The sequence below is a fragment of the Plectropomus leopardus genome, chromosome 15, assembly GCF_026936395.1.
Source record: "Plectropomus leopardus strain MGB_pleo_1.0 chromosome 15, ASM2693639v1, whole genome shotgun sequence".
In the NCBI taxonomy this organism is placed as follows: Eukaryota; Metazoa; Chordata; class Actinopteri; order Perciformes; family Serranidae; genus Plectropomus; species Plectropomus leopardus.
In genome coordinates, this window is record NC_142190.1 from 10,982,466 (window position 1) to 11,002,890 (window position 20,425).

Below are 20,425 nucleotides of genomic sequence, written 5' to 3' on the forward strand. Positions count from 1 at the left end.
GGCTAAATGTTTATCTGGTTCAATTAATTTATTTCATTTTATTGTTTTGAACTCAGATGTGCTTTTACTTTTATTGGTTTAAGTATTATTGCATCTTATTCTATTTTCAGATACAAATTCAGATTTAGACAACTTTATTTATCCCAGAGGAGCAATTCAGTTTTACAATCTACCCAAACCAAACAAAAAACTTGTGGACAGGAACAAGCAGCACGCAGCAGCAACAGTAGAAGAAGTAGTATGTCAGAGATGTCAATACAAGGCAATACCCTGTTTGTTTGCATTTTCTTTGCATTTTGTTTTTTTTTTTCACTCAATCGTTATCATCTTTTATTGGTCTGTTTATCTTGTATTTTTCTGTTTTCACTGCTTTTATTTATTTATTTTTTAACAGGTCTGACTCGCATGTCTTTGTATCTTTCATTGTTTTATCATCCATCTTAATTATTATCCTATAAGGTTTTATTATTAGATTTAATGGATTTGATTCACTTTTATGGTCGGTTGCTGGTTTTGTTTTTTGCCTGCAACTTCCAACAACACTTTGTGCAGCACATTGTGCTTCCTCCTGAAACCACGTGCTATGAAAATAAAATTCTTGCGTGGTTTACCTTTGCCCAGCTTTGCTATCGTTGTTTTTTTGCTCTTTTTCTGTGTATTGGTTTTTGTTTGTCAAAAATTATGTTTTTATCCTGAAGGATTTCAGTTTTGAGGTTATTATTTTGAAGGGGTGTTGTTGCCGGCGGAAGTGGCGGATGTGCATCATGACTGGCCGTCTCACCCTGTAGCCAAACTTTCGTTTTCTTCACAAAACCTGGTGATTATGGCGACGTTTTTCGGTGAAGTTTTGTCTGTGTATTCTCGGGCCGTGGAGGAAGATGAGGAGGAGCTCGATGAAAACGAAGAAGATGAAGAAATCCGCAGAGAACTGGAGGAAAAAAGGTAAATAACGTTAGCCAGCTAACGTTAGCATTGAGACAGGGAGTCAGACAGCGTGGAAATAATCACAAACGTTCAAAATCATTATGAAATTACTTTTTGATTACATCAAGTTGTATGTGGTCTTCATTTTCACGTTTCCATCTTTTGGTACCTCCCGCCACATGTTTATATAACGTTAACTTAATTAGCATCTTCCTTAGCTAGCGACATGACACATGACATTTGGGTAACATCAGTACACTGTAGCACATTACAGTGCAGTTAAAGATATAGAGATTTTAAAACATATATGTATGTACTTATTTTACAATATATTTATTCGTTTCAACTCGTGCAAAGAGGACATATTTTTAGAATTTAAAATTTATTTTTAATCTATTTATTCTTTTTTTATTCTTTTATTTATCTCTAATCAGTTTATTCTTTTTAGTGTGTATAAAAAAGACATAAAAGGATTAAGACATGACAAAGGCATATAAGGCAGGAGAAAAATAATAACAAAAAACAAAATAAATAAGTAACGTGATAATGGTGTAATAAAACTAATAGCAATATGATTTTTTTTTTAAAGAAGCTGTTTATTCTTAACAAAGTGGATATGACAGAGGATTATGACGGATAATTTTACTATGTTTGCCATGAGCACCTGATACAAGGTTTTGTTTTTTTTTAACTACATTTGCTTGTAGTCTACAGAGCAGCCAGTCATCTCACTTTAAAAAATAAAAAGTAAAAGTTAAGTAGAAGTTCAAAGTATAAAATGAAAAGTACAAACACCTTCAACATTGTTTCCAATTACAGTATTTGAGCAAAGTTGCAATACTTGTTAGGGAAGTTTTTTTCTGGTTATTGCGGCAGTATTGAAGAGAATGACAAATATACCTGTGAAATAAGCCCAAAAAAATCAGATTAACATCTACTAGAGAGACCTTCATGCCAGGATGCACGAGATTTAACAAAAATATGGCGATTTCTTGAAGGCACCTGCATCCCCGGTGCAATTCAATAAACATCTTTAAATATTTGATTATGTTGAGTTGTTTTAGGGTTTTACCACAACGGTTTCTTCCATCTAACACGTCACTTTTTCATCAGGGAGGTTCATCTGCACTGGAGCCCTGAAGTCTCCGAGTCGCTGAAGTCTGGAAACAAGTTGCAGTGTTCAGACTTCATCCTCGCTGTGGGACATAACGCTGCCAGTAAGTGGCTGCCAGCAGCTTTCTGAGTCACAACTCTCCTCTTTGCTACATTACCTGTAATTAGTTCTTCTGACAGCTCAGTCAATATTACAGATCAAATTAAATTTAAATAATTCCCAAAAAGAAATTGCAACATAGAGTAATCCAGCAACGTTAGCTCTGCAGTCTTACAGACTTCCAGAAATGTTTTTACTTCTGGTAACATTATTAGCTCAACATAATAATCTCTGCAAATCAGCACACAGTTCAAGCTTACAGACGCAGTTAATATCAATAAAAGTAACGTAACTACTTCAACTTTGTTACGAACTGTTGGTTCTCGATTAATAATATCGATGATGGCTCCATTCCATTCAGTTAGCAGGATGTAAATTTAATGCAGGTTGGGGGCTTTTGGCACAAGTTTACTTACTTCCAAGGTGCATGGAGAAGGAAAAGAAGTCTAAAGACGTTAAAACTCCAGTAACTGTAATACAGTCAACCATTAATGACAGAATGGCTTCAACTAATGTTTATTTTCATCACTAAATAACTTGCTAATGATTTTCTCAAGTAATCATTTGATTGTTTTGTCTATAAAATGACAAAAATAGTGAAAAATGTCCATCACAGTTTGGTAAAGCACAAGATGATTTCTTCAAATTGCTTGTTTTGTCTGACTTACACCTCTTGTGTGTTGTTTGTTTGCGAAAACTGCTCTCCCTGGCTCTATTTTAATCAAGTTTTGCACACTTGTGCCACCTCCAGCCTATTTTAATCAGTTAGAATCACGGGCTATATACAGAGACATACAGTCTTAACTATAGTCAGTGGTCAAAATCGGGAGTGATGTCCTCAATGTAACTTTCGTCAGCAGTTAACATGGATGCAGATAAACTTACGTAAAGGTTGAGAAAATCATCAAATCTTTAAAAATGAAGTTAATTTTCACACTCGTTATGCCAGAGTTCACTCCTGAAACCTGAATTGAGATCACTTTTCTATTGCTGCTTCCACACTTTTCAAGTAATTAAACCTTTGAACCCTCAGCAAACTGGTTCGATTTATTTCCAAAACATAAGAAAAAAAAAATAAATGACCAACTTGGCAAGGAATGTCACACTAATTGCAAGAAATTGGTAGATTTAGAAATGTATTAAAAAATAAGCTCTGGAAAATGTCCAGAAAACCATGTATATAATTATCATAATTATATATTAAAAATTATGTTACAGAATTATTATTATTATTAAAGCACTGTTTTTTTAAGTAGTTTCCTTGTTTGTTTCTACTTTGTTTTTTCTTTTCTTTTTTGTGTGCTAATTTTCAGGTAATTTTCTTGTACTTTTTGCTAATTTTGGGGCATTACCTCTCGAGTTGCTCATTCCCTTTATTTATTGGTTTCAAAGGGATAAAGCAGAAAATCCTCCAAGTTAAAAAGCTATTCAGTTTTTGGTATTTTCTTGTCCAGAAAGAAAGTAATTAAAATGATTAATCAGTTACCAACAAAGTCACCACTCAATTTTATGTTGATAGATCAATCTGTTCAGTGTTTCAGCTCTTTGTGAAAATATCCACACCAGTCCCAATGTCTGCTGTGAGGATCATTTTAATGTCGGCCTGTCTTCACAGGGTTTCTGTCAGTGTACGTTCTCACCTCTGAAAACTGGGACGCGGTGGGACATGCATCCGTGTGGAACGAGCGGAGCCGGGCTGTAACCGGGCAAACCAGCGAGGAGTCTGCGTGTGTTTTCTACAGACACAAGGACAACCCATCAGTGAGTGACACACTGAGCAAAACAGCGTGTGTGCAGTTTGATTAATGCCACAGTAAGCACCTGTTGTAAACTCAATCATAATCTTTCAGTTTAATGAGTTAGCACTTGATCTTCTATTTAATTTGTTTGTTTATTTTCTCGTGTATAATAGCACATCATTATGGCTGTTATTGTAAAGCTACAAACAGGAGGCAAATTAGAGGAAAAACCTCAATAAATTGAAGCAATATAAGGAAAGCAGATGCGTCTGATGACAATAGAAATTAATCATATGAACAATAATGGTTTGTTGAAGCTGTTTATATAACCTGATACAGCTGTGTTTGCATGTTTCAAGAATAAAATGAAACCCCACTTCAGCTACAAGAGTTGGACAGTAGGCCGTGACACGAAGGATTAATGAGACGTAATCAGCCATCTCTTCCATAAACTGTCAGAATAGAGTTATAACCAGTCAGTCTGGTGAGTGCAGAGGTGTGTGTGGTTATTTTCTATTATCCTTGGTGTCGTTTGCACATGATTTAATCGAGATAAACACAGTGGATGGTTGTGCGTGAGGCGTTAGATTTATCACACACATTTCTGTTCTGCTGCCTTCAGACGGCTGCAGGGTTTTAATGAGCAGAAAGAGAAGACTTTGATACAGTATCAAGCAGCTGTGAACAACACATACTGCTACACCTATTAATGTATAAATCACTGATTTAAATGCACACTTATACCGTCGTGTACCGTATACGCCGGTGACATTTCAGGAAGTTATGAAATATTACATACAGTCCAAACCTGATGCACAGGCGTGTTCTTTGCACAAGTCTTTTTGTCAGCTGTGATTTTATGTGATTATGTACAAAGACATGCAGGATACTAAGCGATGTGACACACATCGTCTGAAATTAATATGAAATTTTACTGTTGGGCAGATGTTACAGAACCTGCAGATGCAAAAGTAACCTTAGTTTAGTTGCTTAAAGGTGCATTATGTAAGTTCAAGCCACCCTGTCCAACCGAACAGGGGAACGTATTTCACCCTTTAATTATCATTCTACTACCGTGTCCACTCAACTGCAATTTACAGTCACCAGCCACTCAAAATAAAGCTGCTGTCTTCTGATCTTCATGTGCAATGTTTGTGTATAGTTTACTTAATATCTTACTTAACTCGTGAACTGTAAGCCTATAGTTTGTGTTGTCATTAGTTACACAAAAGATATGTTTTGGTAAATAGCCAACGTTAGATGTAGCTTACCAGTCTAAAAGAAACGTTTTAATTTCAGTATCAAACTGTATCTTTTTACTCTCCAAGAGCTGTCTCCAGTGTTAGAAAGCCAAACCAATATTTACTCTAGTTTGGCTTCCTCTTGCTTTGCTTCTTTTCTTTGCCGTTGCTTCTTTCTGAGAGCTGCTTGTGATGGGGGCAACAGTCATTTTCCTGGAGCTTCTGCCATCGCTGTGTTTCTTCCACACTGACTAACTAACTGAGACTTTAACCTCCACGCTGTATCCACTGAATCTAAACTCCTACAGTGACTCACTGTCGTCTCTCAGGCCAGGACGTATTATTACAGAAGGGACAGCCCGTCCCCGGCTGTTAGCAGTGGATATCTCTACAATACATTACATAAGCATCTGGGACATAATGTCAAAGATGTAACTTCTTCACACTCTGTTGACAGGGTTAGTTTATTTTTTAAACTAAAATTATGTCCAGATCTTACATAAAGCACCTTTAAGTTTGCACTACTTACGGTCTCACAATCCAGTTTGAGTTTTATAGTATTTATTGTCTCATCGTATGGTTACATTTTTAATACTTTTCTTGAATTTTTGTGTCCAAGCCATGTGAAACCCTGCTGTCCACTGTATATTGGTTGCCTGTGGTTAATGTATTTTTATGTGCTGAATGTCATGCAGATGCTTCGAGCACTTAAAAGCCATGTGTGAGGCATGTCACACGGCTGATGATGCAGCTGTGCCGTCGTCATGTTTAATTCACGCTGATTTAAAATGACGGCTCTGAAGCACGGAGATTTGGTTTTATTAAGTGCCTGTTCCCTCGACTCCTCTCTCACCGTGTCTCTCGTTCTTGCCTCCCCCACTCGCATCTCAGGTGAAAGAGAGCGAGGAGAAGGAGAAGCGAGTAGAGGAAATGAATCAAGGATGTACAAAATAAGAAAATGAACATGTTTTCCCTTTTAATTTATGATCCATCAAGTGACACTGGTATGTTTCCAACAGGGTTAAGCATGTCTTAAATCCACGAATGTTGCATTAAATGTCTCTTGTGCCGCTTTTCTTGAAGGTTTTGATATGCCAAGTGACTTGCTACATTGCAGAAGACCAGCTTTTCCAGTGGACAGAAAAGGTATTACATAGCAAAATCAGTCAGATGGGACTGTGATGAAATTGTGTTGTTATAGGAGAAATTTGGGGTGTTTTGGGGGTAATCAACATGGTGAAGGTGATGTTGTGTCTCTCTGTCCCTTGTAGGTGTTCGACTGTCTGCAGCACAGACAGCTGAATGTGACTCTGCTGTCAGAGAGCTCTGTGTCTGAGTACAAGGCGGCCGACTATGTGTGCTGCAGCTCCGCTCCCTTCCTGCGCTCTCTCCACACCAGTGCTTTCAGTGGTCGGCCTGTGTGCCAGTCACTGGAGCAGCCAAACATAGTCACAGGACTTCCAGCCGCAGGTATTTTCACTCTTAAACATTCTCTAATTCAAGTGTCTGAAAACCCACATTAGCACCAGCTTTTCCTCTTGTCTTCGCTCATGTTTGAGAGAACACATCCAGCACATCCAAGCTGCACGACTTTGCTTTTCTTTTTTTAGTAATGCATCTTTAGATTCGGAGAAAGACGGTTTTCCTCTTGCAGATGAAAAGTGAAGCATTCACCTTAAACCCTTGCCAAAAAAAAGAAAAGAAAAAAATCAATCGTCCACCTCTCGTGAAACTGTGCTCTCGGTCGACCTTTTCTTTTAGCTTTATAAAGAGGCATTCTGGTGTCAGGTGTGGTGTCGTACATCAGAGTGCTGCTGACTCTAGAAAATGAGTTAATGTTGATAAGTTGTGCAGTTAGGCGCCACTTGCTAAATGTTAAACGTTTTAACCACAAAAGAATTCACAATCAACGAATAAACAATACAAAGGCGAAGTCAAATGACCAGACCTTAATATTTCTGTGCATGATTGTCTTCTTTTTAATGTTACTAGTAAAAGTTCCAGTTTAGATTAATAACCTTAATTAATAACCTCGATGAATATGGCGATGTTTCTTCTTTCCTGGCAAAAGTTAAAGGGATATAAAAATTTTCAGACTGCTTTTTCAACCTGCCACAAAATGTATCCCCTCTCGATACGCTCTGTCGACTATCAAGTATTTTATTTTGTGCATACATGAGGTAATTGTCAGAAACCAGAAGAGGTTTATATCTTTCACATAAATTGTCCTTTTATTCACATTTTTGTGGCGAGGATGGAAAATAGAGGCTCTGCTGAGTTAACAACCAGTAAAGGAACCCCCAAACCTCAGCCACAAACTCTACGGCCTTTGCACACATGACCGTGTTTCGACCTCGTGCAGCAACATTATAATTAAATATGCAGATGACATGACCGTCCTTGGTCTCATCAAAGAGGGGGGCGAGTCATCATGGGTACCGATACCCGTTATTAAACAAGTCCTTGGGCCAAATTATTACAGACCATAGTGTTGATAAGCTCCGTTGTTAAAGGTTCTGCTGTCAGCGTTGGAGAAATCAAGAAAATATATTTCTTGTTTATTTAGGATACATAAATGTTATAGTTTACAGTTTCTGTCTCACTAACTCCATTTCTAACTTGCGATAAGATGAAGACATTCGTCTATGAAGCATTTTTGCTCTTCTGTGTGTCGGAGCCTGGCTGCCTGCTGCGTGTGCGAGGGGAAGCGTCAGCTCTGTTCTTCCTTTGTTCTCATGTAACATTGTGGGAACGTTTTATAAAAGAACGATCAATGATGTGTCACCTCTCAACATCACCAAAACATCCGCAGAATGTTGCAGTTATAACGTAACGTCTTAGTTAGCATTTACTTCTTTCTTCAAGGAACATTATTTGAAATGATAAACATCCGTAAAACATTCTTTGAACATCAGATCAAAATGTTTTCTTTAAAGCATTATTACAGCTTGTAGCTGTCAGCCAATGTTGTGGGAACGTTCTCTGCTTGCTGGGGACTAACTTACCCGTCAGCCCTAAAAAAAGTCCTAAAAAAAGGACTCAAAACTGCAGAGAGAATCTGACCTCCTCTCTCTGAATACACACAACGCTGCAGGAGGAAAGCACAGAGCATCCTCAGTGACCGACTCCACCCACATCTCTCTCTGCTCAGGTGGATACAACCTGAGACACCGCAGGCCGGAGAGCGTCAACACCCACGGGGCACGCTCTCATAACAGCTGTTTTTCAGCCAGTCAGACTGCTTGTAAGGACGTTAAGGCTGGACGGAAACAGCTCACCCTCCGCCTCATTCACACTTAACACCTCGAAACACTGATGCACTTACAGACTGTTATTCTCTCTTTAACTACCTCACTCTCCAGGACCGGCTTATCTCTGTCATACAGAGTCTTTTTCTCCAGTTCATTGTCCTGTGCAATAATGCAGCCTGAAAAAATTTGTATCCCACTATAACTTCTGCTGGAAAAGCAGAAACGTCTTAATATTCAGGTAAAGTAGGGTTAAGTTGCATGACCTGAAGTATACGCACAGGTAGAGGCTGTTGGTAACAACACAGAGCGGGCTGCAGAAAGACGAAAGCACGGAGACTCAACTCGCTAAATGACAAGAGGCCAGCGGCCAGTTGCATTAGCCCCTTACATTTTTCTAGAATTTTAGGTAATTTCTATGATTTTAGGACATTTTCAGCATTTTAGGATGTTTCTAGGATTCAAGGACATTCCTGGGATTTTAGGACATATCCAGGATTTTAGGGCGTTTTTAGGATTCTAGGATGTTTCTAGAATTCTAGGATTTTTCTAGGATTTTGGGACATTACTAGGATATTAGGACATTTTTTAAGGATTTTGGGACATATCTCACATTGTAGAAAATTTGGGATTTTAGGACATTTCTAGGATTTTAGGACATTTCTAGGCTTTTGGGACATTTCTGTGATTTTGGATGTGTCAAGAAGTTTTTTTAGGTTTCTTGGATTTTAGGATGTTTCTAGAAAAAAATTGGGAAGTTTTTTAGGATTTTAGGACATCACCAGGATTTTGGGACACTTCTAAGATTTTAGGACGTGTCTCGGATTGTAGGAATTTTTTTTTAGGATTTTAGGACATTTCTAGACTTTTGGGATGTTTCTATGATTTTTAGATGTGTCAAGAATTTTTTTGATGTTCCTAGGATTTGGGGACATTTCTTGTATTTAAGGACATTTCTCAGATTTTGAGGCATTTCTATGATATTCAGTCATTACAGGCTTTGCTAGGACCTCTCTTGGGAGTTCAGGGCACTTTTTTTGATAAACAAGCTCTATTTTGATGCTGTTTTATGCACTCTGGCACCCTATGCAAACTAAAAGTCCAAAAACATTTCCTTGTGTGAGTCAGGTTATTTTTTATTGCAAATTACAAAATGGTTGTGGGCCACCTGGCACCTTTTCTGGGCCCAGATTTCGTTTGGTCGAGTATCACTGCTCTATCAGCTTATTCTCTTTAGTGTCTAAATGTCTAGAAAAGACTCTGCAGACCTTCTTCTCACTGTAATCACTGCCCTCAATGAGTTAATGAACCGAAACGCTGGCCGGTAGTCTGGAAAGTCACATAATGTTACCAGGATGTAAATTGTTTGGCCAATAAATCCAGCTTTACTTTGGTTTGATTCTCTACTTTTCTCAAGTGTCCTTGAGCGAGACACTATCTCAAATTGCTTCTGATGTGTGTATGTGGGGAAAAAGTTGCTTTGGACAGAAGCATCTGCCAACTCAATGAAATGTGGTGCCATTAGTGCTCCTCTCCACTCACGGAGCTCACATCGTCTTTCATCCTGATTTGGTCATTTTGGTGCCGCTGCACTTACAGACTCTGAAAGTCTTCAGCCCATCTGTTTCATATTCTAGTCGTCGGATAACCTTGCATTCTTCTTCTTCAGTACTGAACCACTGCGAGGTCCACCACATCGCCTCAGTTGTTTACCAGTGTTACAGTGATGTCATTGGCCCTGACTCTGTCACCATGGAGACCTTCAAGCCTGCACTTACAAAGCTTGGCAAGTCCATACAGGTGAGCAGCTTTTCTTTTCATATCTGAAGTAGCTTTTAAAGGTCAGAGTAAAACTGAACAACATCTGAAGAGTTTCTCTTCTTCTCCTTATTTTTAACATTTTGTACTCTGGCTTTTCTTTCTGTTTTTGTCCTCAGTTGGACCCGTCTCCCAGCACAGATGTCCTCCGCAAATTTGTCAGAACCACCAACATTCAGAGTAACCTTTATATCTGAAAATGGTCCTGTTGCACACTGTGAAGTGCATTGTAATTCTATTTCCTTGTGGTAAAATACTGTCATTTTTTAATAAACAGATTAAGTAAAGAAAACCTTTGAATGAATGTCAGTAATTTAATGATTTACTTAATCAGGGCCCAAGCATTTTCAGTGCCAGGGCCCAACAGTCACTGGCACTGAAAATACAAGGTACCTATTGTTTTTTAGAGATTTTTTTTCTGCTGTGCAATCCGTTTTTTAAGGGTTTCAAGAAATTTGGCATGTGCATCAGAACTGGCAAAAATGATCTGCAGTGACTGGGCTCGGGTGTGGCCAGCGGGCTCGAAAGCACCCGTAAATGCACCGATTGGGATAAAGTTCCTTTGATGTTCACAAAATTTACTCTCATTCTGAAGATTAAAAATTTTGATTTTTTTTTCACAATGTCATCTTGGGTTTTGTGGGGTTGGTATGTTCTCCCTTTGTCAGAGTGGGTTTTCCTCCCACAGTCCAAAAATGTGCAGGTTAGAGATCTCTAAATTGGCTGAAGGTGTGAGTGTGTATTGTTATGTGTCAGCCTTGTGATAGTGTAGCGACCTGTGTGGGATGTGCTCTGCCTCCTCATTTCAACTGGGACAGGCTCCAGACCCCCCCTGCGACCCCTAACAGGATAAGTGACTACGGAAAATGCATGAATCCCCAGTGTCCAGTCTGCTTTGCACACAGTGATGGTATTACCACAACAATGAATCTGGAGCTGGACAGTAAAGCTGAAACAATGCAATGTGACATTGAAGAGATCCTAAAAACATCACAGAGCCTGAGAAAATACAACAATTTGTCTTATCATATTCTGCTTACAAGAGGAACTGGCAGTGGTGTGGAAACTGTATCCTGATCCCTGCCTCGAGTAAAAGTAGCAATGCCATGGTGTAGAAATACTTTGTCAACAAATAAAAATTATGCATACAGACATATTTGCATCAAAATACCAAAAGTAAAAGGACTCATTATGCAAAATGTCCCATTTTATAATAATGTGTTAATGTGTATTGTTATAATTTTGCAGCTGGTAGATGTTTAATAAATAAATAAATAGATAAACATACATATAAACATATATATAATAGCTTATCTTTATCCATAATAATACACAATTATTTATTGATTATATTTTGTATGATTAAAATGAAAGATTTATATAGCAGTTTTAAGAACAAAGTTACTTTGACAAAACAAAGTAGATGCAAGATACCCCAATAGCAATATGAGAATAGAAACCAAAAAACCCTAGCAAATTAATGCAAGACACAATGATGGTCAAATTAAGAGATCAGATGCAAGAACATATTAGAAAGAAGACAGATGATAATGATACACATAAAAACCATCAAATAAAATGACATAGCATTAAAAGTAAATGCAATAAAAATAACAATAAAAGTTAATAATAATAACAATGATAATAATAATAATAATAATAATACAATGGTTTTATTATTCATTAATAATAATAACAATAATAATAATAATAATTATTATTATTATTAGTATCATGACAGAATAAAAAGATAAATAAAAAGTTACCCAAAAAATGCAGTGGATTATGAAGTACAATATTTTAATCTGAGCTCTATTGAAGCAGAAGTATAAAGTGGCAGAAAATTTAAATTACACCTAATTAAAATACTTGAATAGATGTCCTTTTTTAATTTTACACCACTGGGAGCTGTCGTGATTGGCATAGTTGAAGCAGATTTCCACCTGCTGTTTTGAGCAATAATGTTATATATAATTATGTACAATGATATTTAATAATATTGTGTGTTTTTATTTTCAGTTCTTTCAGTGCTGGCTGAATATATTCTCAGTGTCTCCTCCTGTCCAGATGGGGGCAGTATTGCGTCACTGAGCTGTTTATCAAACGCCGGAAACTAAAAGAAGATAAAGTGAGCGAAACTCAAACAAACCTGCTGGCGTTTACCAACTTTTGTCAAATGTTAGACGTGTTTTTCTTTATTTTTTCGTCCAAACAGTCATTAAATATCGTGAATTTCACAGTCGATAAAACCGCTAACAACGTTACGTCAATATTAATGTATGACGACGCCAACCGTGAAGATCAGTGAGTTAGCAGCTTGGCTAACGAGGCTAACGGTGCTGATATGAGTGCCAACCGGCGGATAACGTCGACGAGCTGCAGGTGCAAAGCTTCAGTCAACCGGAGAAAGGAGCAACCAGCCCACAGAGGAGCCAGCAAGGTGCTGGCGGAGAGGAACCAGGCGGTGGTGGCTGTGGGAGCCTGGGTGGAGGGCGGGCAAGACATCCAGGAGCACCCGTCTGTGAGTTTGGCTTTTGACGCTAATAAACAAAACTAGCTTGTTTGTTTCCAGTAGGGGATCTGCAGATTATCGGCTTGTCCGATTATTGCGGCCGATATTTGGCATTTTACGGATGATCTGTGTCTGTATTTTATTTTATTGATTTGCGATAAAATCAATTAAAAAGTGTAAAGAAAGTGTCAGCATGGAAGGGACTTTTAATGTATAAAACCCCAGGGAGCTATTTTGATTCATTCTTTTTTTTTAATTTAATTTTTATTTGACTTTATAAAAAAGTTACCAGGAACTTGCTGTATATGATGTTGAACGTTTCAGTTTTTATTAAACTTGTTAAAGGCATTTAAACAAACTTTAGGTTGTGTTTTTTACATGTTATACTAGAGCGTTTTTCGATATGCAATACTATGACTTTTTTAGGCATTAAAAAACAAGTTTTTGGGGGCTTTTTTTCGACATGCTACACTTTGAGTTTTATTATTTTTTTATTATTTAAATTCTCACTTGACTTTATTAAATAATTGCTGGGAACTTGTATACGATGTTGAAAGTTTCAATTTTGATTAAACATTTGCTAAATACATTTTAACAAAGTTTTGTTTTGGAGTTTGTTATATGTCAAATTCTAAATATTGACATACAATAATCGAATTCAGCTGTCAAAAACCAATATCGGTCGACCCCTAATTCAAGTTAACCCTTAGTTTTTTGTTGACGCTTTTCTTTCAATTTGATTGGGGAACCACAGACCACAGTTTTTATGTGTTAAAATGATAAAAAGAAAATTGATTAAGTTGCAAAGAAAATTAAAACTCAACAAGGGACTGTTCTTTATTAATGAGAGGGGAGGGGATGGTGCAAAAAAGAGTGATTCGTTTTCACTGAATTGATAGATTTATTGAATGATTGTGGCAGTTTTGATCGCAGATATCGGACTGTTAAAAATTCTCCATGAGTCCTATATTTTACTGAAGTCATCGAAACAGTCTTCGCATGTCTTTGTTTTAGACTCTGGCTCTGCTAACTGAAGAGATCCAGGAAGAAAAGAGGAGGGAGAATGAAGAGAGCCTTCAACGATTTCAGGATGAAGTACGCCATCGTGTGGCGCAGCAAGCTCAAGTCAGCAAGAAGCGACAGCAGCCTCAGGCAGACTCACTGGTAAACATTACATTATTGTGACTGACATGGATTTATTGATACAAAATACAAAATCAGTAAGGGTCGAGGGCTGATTTGGGTAAAGTGAGCTCCGAGCGGCTTCATTTTCACATGCATTTAAGTATTTTTAACATTGGATATAATGTTTTTTTCCAATTAATTGATAAAACAATTAGTCTGCAGTGTGTAAGAAAATAGGGAAAAAAATCCCATCACTATCTCACAGTTCTTTGAACTGCTTTATTTGACCAATGGTCCGAAAACTTAAAGATATTCAGTTTACAATTATTATTGCCTACTTATTATAAAAGTGGATTATATTTTTGTCCTTTGAGTTACTGATCATTGAATTGACCAAATTAAATATTCTTTTGGCACTACACGATTATGATGATGCATGACTCTGCTGTTGCCCCTGCCTTATTGACCTCTTCATCGTAAAACAATGTGTTTATGTCCAGATTAAACCTGACAGGAGATTCCCACAGCAGCAGTATCAGGCCTGGACCCATCATGTGTCCGCTGGTGAGAGGCCGATGTCTGCGGGAAGTGCTGCGCAGCAGAGGGTGATGGAGAGGAGCTCTGAGGAGGTGAGAGGGCATTATATTATTCAATATTTAACATTTTGGCAAAGTAATCTCATGGTTTATTTACTGTTTTGATATGTTCACTTTCCATTAAACTGTGAGGAAAAGATACCTGTTTCTTTATGTTTTTGGTGTTACCTACATAAATCAATATAACAACATGCACTTATTTGTCAAAAGTATATGGACACATACTTTTGTTTGCTTCAGATTTGGGGCTGTTTTTAATGCTTTAGTCAAGGCTGCTTGGCTCCAAAAAAGGGAAAGTTTAACTTAACTTATACTTTACCTGCAATTTTCTGTCTGGAAATAAAAATGCCCCAGTGCACAAAGCCAGGTACATAATGAAATGTTTTTACTTTGGTGTTGAAGAACTTGATTTGCCGGCATCCAGCACCTCTGGGATAAACTGGAAAGTCACTCTTTCACCTCACTAATGCTCTTGTGTCTGAATGGGAGCAGCCAGGTTCAAAAATATTGTGAGAAAACTGAAACCAGACAAGTGGGGGCTGTTATTGCAGCAGATAAATGGCTTTGATTATAGTGCGACATGTTAAGTCATCACAATTAGCTGGATGTTCAGCCAATAATCAACGAGAAATGTCAGGTCACAAAAAGCAAAGAGAAGTGTCTTTACTGCATAGGTTGTCCACCAGAGAGCACTGGTGAAGAATTCAGCTTTAAAATGTCCCACTCAATACATATCATGGTCACAAATTCAAGAGATTCTCATTTTTTAAACAAAGTGTTTGATTATTTTGTGTTGGGATGTTAAATATAGATTTTTTTATTATCAAATCCTTTGAACTTTCAAAATCAATAATGGCATTGGCCTCAAAATCCCAGTATTTGTCAGGCTCTTTAACTGTGGAGGATCAAAGTCAGCTCAGGCGGCCAGAGACTTTTATCGCCTATCATCCCTTTTGTAATGTAGTGTCGGCCCTATGTTGCCCTTATTTCTTCAAATCAATGGTGTGTGGTGTTTTTGGCAGGCAGGATGATTAGATTGTTTCCTTGTGTGAGTGACAGAATAATGTGACAGTGATTAATCTGGAAGAGGATTTATTTCCACTGTTTTCCAGCCTAACGGAGGCATGAGGCAGGTCAGACTCAGACTGGCTTCCTGTCGGATGATCCCACACGGGGAAACGAAGTCAGATCTTCCTGGAGGCGAATGGAACATCTCTCCAACCAGACATGTGAGCGTCTGTGTGTCACACTTGTTCCTCTTTTTAGAAACACATTGTTCCTACACTTGTGAGTGAAATAAAAATCCTTTGCACCCATCAGGGAGCTGGATCTCACGTGCTGAGAGGAGAGCAGGAGGAAGAGGAGGATGTTCAGGCAGAGGAAGAAGAGGAAGAGGGAGATGATTATCTCTTCACCAGTCAACATGAATGTCCCCTCGTTCAGCAGAAGGTTAATAAATACCCACAGTGCAGCTGTGGCACCTTTTGTTATGGTTGAGTCTGTGTGCCATGCTGATGGCTTTCTAAATGCAAATTTTAAGTTTCATCTAGGATGCCTGACGGTCGTAATTTGAGATTCAAAATGTTAACGCCCAATTTTCTTTACAGAGCAATAAAATATCAAACATATTAAAAGATAGAGACTTACAATAAAAGAGTAAAGAGAAAAGGTATAAAAGCTAAAAATAATTATGAAATAATTTATTTTTAAAAAATACACTGTTAAAAGTAGCAAAAGTGGAGCCAAGAGGTGCAAAGATTAAAAGTATTATTTTAAAGGATTTAAAATCAAGTTTAAAATGATTTTGCAGTCATTACAGAGTGGAGAGGACTGTGTTTAAAAAGGAAAGTTTTTAGCTTTGTTTAAAAGTGGTTGTGGCTTTAAAAGTTGTGGCTTGTTTAACATCATCAATAGTCCAATACAAATACATACAATACAATATACATAACACAACATATGATGCACATCTCCCACACTGACACCATAAATCATGGAAAAATAAAAAAAATGCTATCTGAGGCTCTAATTTTCTGTTCCTTTGAGATGACCCTCACTTTAAACAAGTGCTGAAGGTCATTTAGGGTAACACCATTAATCTTATGACACAGCTAGACAACTTTTTCCACTTTGTTCCTATTTTTAAGACTGCCTAACCAGCAAAACGTGATGCGACATCTAGATGCTGTCTTATAAACATTTGCATCCATTACTGTCTCAGCCAACACCGATGCAGATAGTTTTTATTTATTGCACTGTATGTCAGGTAGGGATTTTCACCCCAAACATGGCTCTAATGCTAATCTTTTCTGTCCATAAACCAAATCTGAAGTATTTTGATAAGATAATGGATAATGTTGATGATATTCTATATTTCAGTTGTTATCAACAAATCCCATGAAAAGTCAAGAACCAACAATACCTTAGTCTGTCTCACCTGGGGTCACTCCTCAAAAAGCCAGTTGGATTTTAAAATTTGGACTATTGCAGAAAATAAGCTCTGTTGCAAACAAAAGTTTATAATACTTACACTTTTTTTCGGCAAGATTATCTTCACAATTAAACTCGACTTTAGGATTTTTGAGGCAAAAGTGTAGCTGACAGAGGTAAAAAGCGAGCGTCAGGCTTTAAATAAACCACACCACACTACAACGAGGCTGTAACAGTGTTTGGTATGATAACATTCTCTAGTCTCATTTTGCTACAGTAATGGTCTTTTTTTAAGAACAAGTAAAAGCTCGTAGAACAAAACAAGAAAATCTCTTAAACTTATGTTAACCACAGACCTTATTTAAGGCTTTTAACAACCACTGACTTAGAGATGAGGGAACTGGAGGTCCAAAAACGCTTACTCGCCCCTGAGTTTAGGACTCATTCCTGCAGCACTCTATTAGTTCCTAATGAAGATTTAATTTGCTGAAACAGCTGGACTGTTATTTTTAGTAAATATACAAACAGGAGGATATTTCTCATCCACGGGTTAAATGTTTCGGTGAGTATTTACAGCGGCAGGATGGTGTATATTGGATTTTCTTCAAATAAACTACAGTTTGTTTTCATGGTAATGAAGAAACGTCATAGTGCAACAGTGCTCTAATGTTTTTGTACAACAAAAGCGCTCTATGATTCAGAGGAACAGGAAACATCAGAGTTTGAACACACTGTAAAAAGAAACTTTTTGTTTTAACTTAAAAAGGTTTGTGTCCAAGCTGCCTTAAATGTTTAGTATTTGAGAATAGAAGTTGAATTATTAAAAACTTCTGTCTGCTCAAAATCAGTAAACTTTTAAGGCAGCACTGACACAAGCTTTCTTTTAAGTTAAAACAATTAGTGTCTTTTTACGGTGAACATAGAACTTGTTAAAAGAATCAGTTCTTTTATGGGATTTGTTAACAATAACAAAAATAAAGAATATCATCAGACTTCTCCCATAACATTTGTATTGAGAATGTGGCGAGCTTGAAGATATACAAAACATATTTATTTAGCTGTGTGAATTAGCTGTTGGCTTCTTGGTACATTCATACTGATTGAAGCTGGTCATTATCAAAACCTGTTTTTCAGACTGAGAGAATATAGAGAAATACTGTCTATTCTGGCTGTGTATGTGTTTCAGGTCAGCGGACCTGTGTTTTGGGATACTGACAAATCACAGCCTGATCCTGGTTTCAAGTCCAGCCTCAGAGTCCCGCAGGTCCTGTGGCCTCTGACTGACCAAGAAGAACTGAAAAGACAGGTAGACGTCAGACATGCGCATCAAGCTTTGACTGTACGTGTTCAAATTATGTCCTGACAGATTGGGTGTTACAGACAGCATGTCTCTCCCTGCAGCGTCAGTCTCAGTTCCTGATGCACCGCCGGCGATACATGAGCATTGAGAGAGAGCAAGTGAAGGAGAACAAGCAGAACAGGAAACACCTGAAGAGGACGGCAAGGTGACGAAAACCGCATAGTTTCTCTCGCGTCACTTGAATGATCAGTGTTTTTAGAGCATCAAACACTCTGCATCTTTGAAACATGGCCGTTAAATGTTCATATGAATAAGCTGATAACAAGTATTCGCAGCAGAAAAAAAATCCTATTTCCTAATATTTCCTACATTTCCATATTTTACCAAAATATGGCTCAACGTTCCACCTTTGTGTACAACGTGCAGATTGATTAATCTACTGGCATCTTAGTTAAGCCTTGATCTCAATGAAGATCTCTCAAATGCCTGCTTTCACTGAAGGATCAAAGCAGAGAAAGAGCAGGTTCGTCTGGAGGAGGAGAGAAAGCTGGAGAGAGCTCGGCAGCTGGCGGAGGTCAAACAGAAGCTGGAGGAGAGAGAGCTGCTGATTCTGGAGCGACTGAAGCTGGAGGAGGAGGAGAGAGATGAAGAGCTGCTGAGGAGGAGAAGACAGGAGAAAGGGAAAGTAGCCACAAGGTAATATATGTAATTGAATATAAAGAGCACAAAATGTATAAAAGGTGCAATAGAGGAATAGTGCAGATGTGCAGAAGTTGGAGTTACAGTGCAAATATCTAGAGTCAAAATAGTCGGTGAGTAGCGTGAATCACAGACCACCTGGTCCACATGCTCTGAACTACACATGCACTCTTAAAAACAAATGTTAAGCACCATCCTTAAGCTGAAGCTGCCCTGATAAACAGTCTGACTGTGGCTCTCTGCAGGTTCATCGAGGCTCTGAGAGCTCAGATGAAGGAGCGACTGTCTCAGGAGAAGCTCGAGCCGCCTCCTCTCTGCTGCTGCGCGTCCTCGTTCTGGGACTCTCACCCGGACACCTGCGCCAACAACTGTGTCTTCTACAACAATCCCAAAGGTACTCGCTCGTACACACACCTGTCTCATATACCGCTGCTGAACTTTAGCGGAAATAAATATGAAAACATCAGAAACACTGAAAATCATTTATCTCCACAGCATATGCGAAGGCGTTACATTCAACAATGGTGAGTTTGGAATTACAGTAAAGGATGCTGATGCGCTGAAACAGACTCCTCGCTGTCTGTTTAAAGGAACAATCCAACATTTTGGATTATACAACGCAAGATGTCAAACCAAGAGGCCGATGAGGTTGATGGCTCATTCAGTGTCACATCAGGTTGAGGTTTTCGTTATGTTTTAGATTTTATTCAAACTTTATGTCTGTTATATTTCACACCAAAAAAACCCCCAAACATTACAGTTACATAAGGTTTTAATAATATCTAAAATGTAAACATAAGCAGCCATCTGATTTGACACACGTAACCCTGACCAGTTAAATCACTGTTTATCCGGAGTTTTAGGATGCGATTAACCCCCAGACTGAAATATCTCAACAAATATGAGCCGGATTATCACATTTTTTCAAAACACGTTTTCCTAAAAATGAATCCAGTTGACTCTGATGATCCAGTATCTCAACAACTGCAAGATGGATTGGCGCAATATTTTGTAAAGACGTTGATGGCACCTACAGTAGATTATGTATCCTAAAGACTTTGATGATCATCAGACTTTGTCCCTAGTGGCATCATCAGGTCGAAACTGTGCAAAGTAGGGTGATATTATCAAAAAACTAGGGATAAATGTCCAGAAAATTTGATTGATAAATATTTACAGTTATTCTACAAAATAAAACATTTTTCCAATACATTTTTCCTTTTTTCTAAGGTCATTTTCTTGCATATGTTTTTGTTTTTTGTGTTTCTTTGTGTCACTTATTTCCAGTTAATTTTCTTGTAACTTTTTGTAAATTTCATGCTAATCATTGGACAATTTTTTTTTGCCCATTGCCTTCTTCCGCTACTGCCTTTGACCAAAATCAAGCCATTGTGCTCAGGTGTTAAAGGGGTTAATGATATCTACACCTCTATTCTCACTAATAGAACTGTTAATTGTTGATATCAACAACTGAATAACAATAATATCTTCCTACATGAGACACATTTTAAATGGACTGCTCTCTGTTGAGATACTCACGCACTCATCAGCATCGTCAAGTTAATCATCTTGCGACCCACTGA

At 37.9% G+C, this 20,425-nt stretch overlaps 2 protein-coding genes across 2 annotated transcripts; both read left to right on the plus strand.

Annotated features, from left to right (window-relative positions):
- The first annotated feature begins 733 nt into the window (after window positions 1-733).
- Window positions 734-10,475, plus strand: psmg1 (proteasome (prosome, macropain) assembly chaperone 1). The gene is made up of 7 exons (XM_042517065.2): window positions 734-942; window positions 2,038-2,141; window positions 3,753-3,898; window positions 6,201-6,263; window positions 6,389-6,587; window positions 10,035-10,165; window positions 10,303-10,475. Exons 1-7 carry the CDS (start codon window positions 824-826, stop codon window positions 10,378-10,380), a joined length of 840 nt encoding a protein of 279 aa, XP_042372999.2. The 5' UTR covers window positions 734-823; the 3' UTR covers window positions 10,381-10,475.
- Window positions 10,476-12,265: 1,790 nt separating this feature from the next.
- ccdc15 (coiled-coil domain containing 15) lies at window positions 12,266-20,050 on the plus strand. Its single transcript, XM_042499462.2, has 10 exons — window positions 12,266-12,704; window positions 13,710-13,859; window positions 14,321-14,449; window positions 15,529-15,645; window positions 15,737-15,865; window positions 18,030-18,149; window positions 18,245-18,348; window positions 18,645-18,839; window positions 19,088-19,236; window positions 19,338-20,050. The coding sequence occupies exons 1-10, from the start codon at window positions 12,528-12,530 to the stop codon at window positions 19,385-19,387; spliced, it is 1,320 nt and encodes a 439-aa protein (XP_042355396.2). The 5' UTR covers window positions 12,266-12,527; the 3' UTR covers window positions 19,388-20,050.
- Window positions 20,051-20,425: the final 375 nt, after the last annotated feature.

Coding starts and splice junctions, on each gene's coding strand:
- psmg1 (XM_042517065.2), top strand. CDS start 824: ATGGCGACGTTTTTCGGTGAAGTTTTGTCTGTGTATTCTCGGGCCGTG. Junction 943..2,037: donor AGAGAACTGGAGGAAAAAAG/GTAAATAACGTT, acceptor CTTTTTCATCAG/GGAGGTTCATCTGCACTGGA. Junction 3,899..6,200: donor GACACAAGGACAACCCATCA/GTGAGTGACACA, acceptor CTTTTCTTGAAG/GTTTTGATATGCCAAGTGAC.
- ccdc15 (XM_042499462.2), top strand. CDS start 12,528: ATGAGTGCCAACCGGCGGATAACGTCGACGAGCTGCAGGTGCAAAGCT. Junction 12,705..13,709: donor ACATCCAGGAGCACCCGTCT/GTGAGTTTGGCT, acceptor TCTTTGTTTTAG/ACTCTGGCTCTGCTAACTGA. Junction 18,150..18,244: donor AAGAAGAACTGAAAAGACAG/GTAGACGTCAGA, acceptor CTCTCCCTGCAG/CGTCAGTCTCAGTTCCTGAT.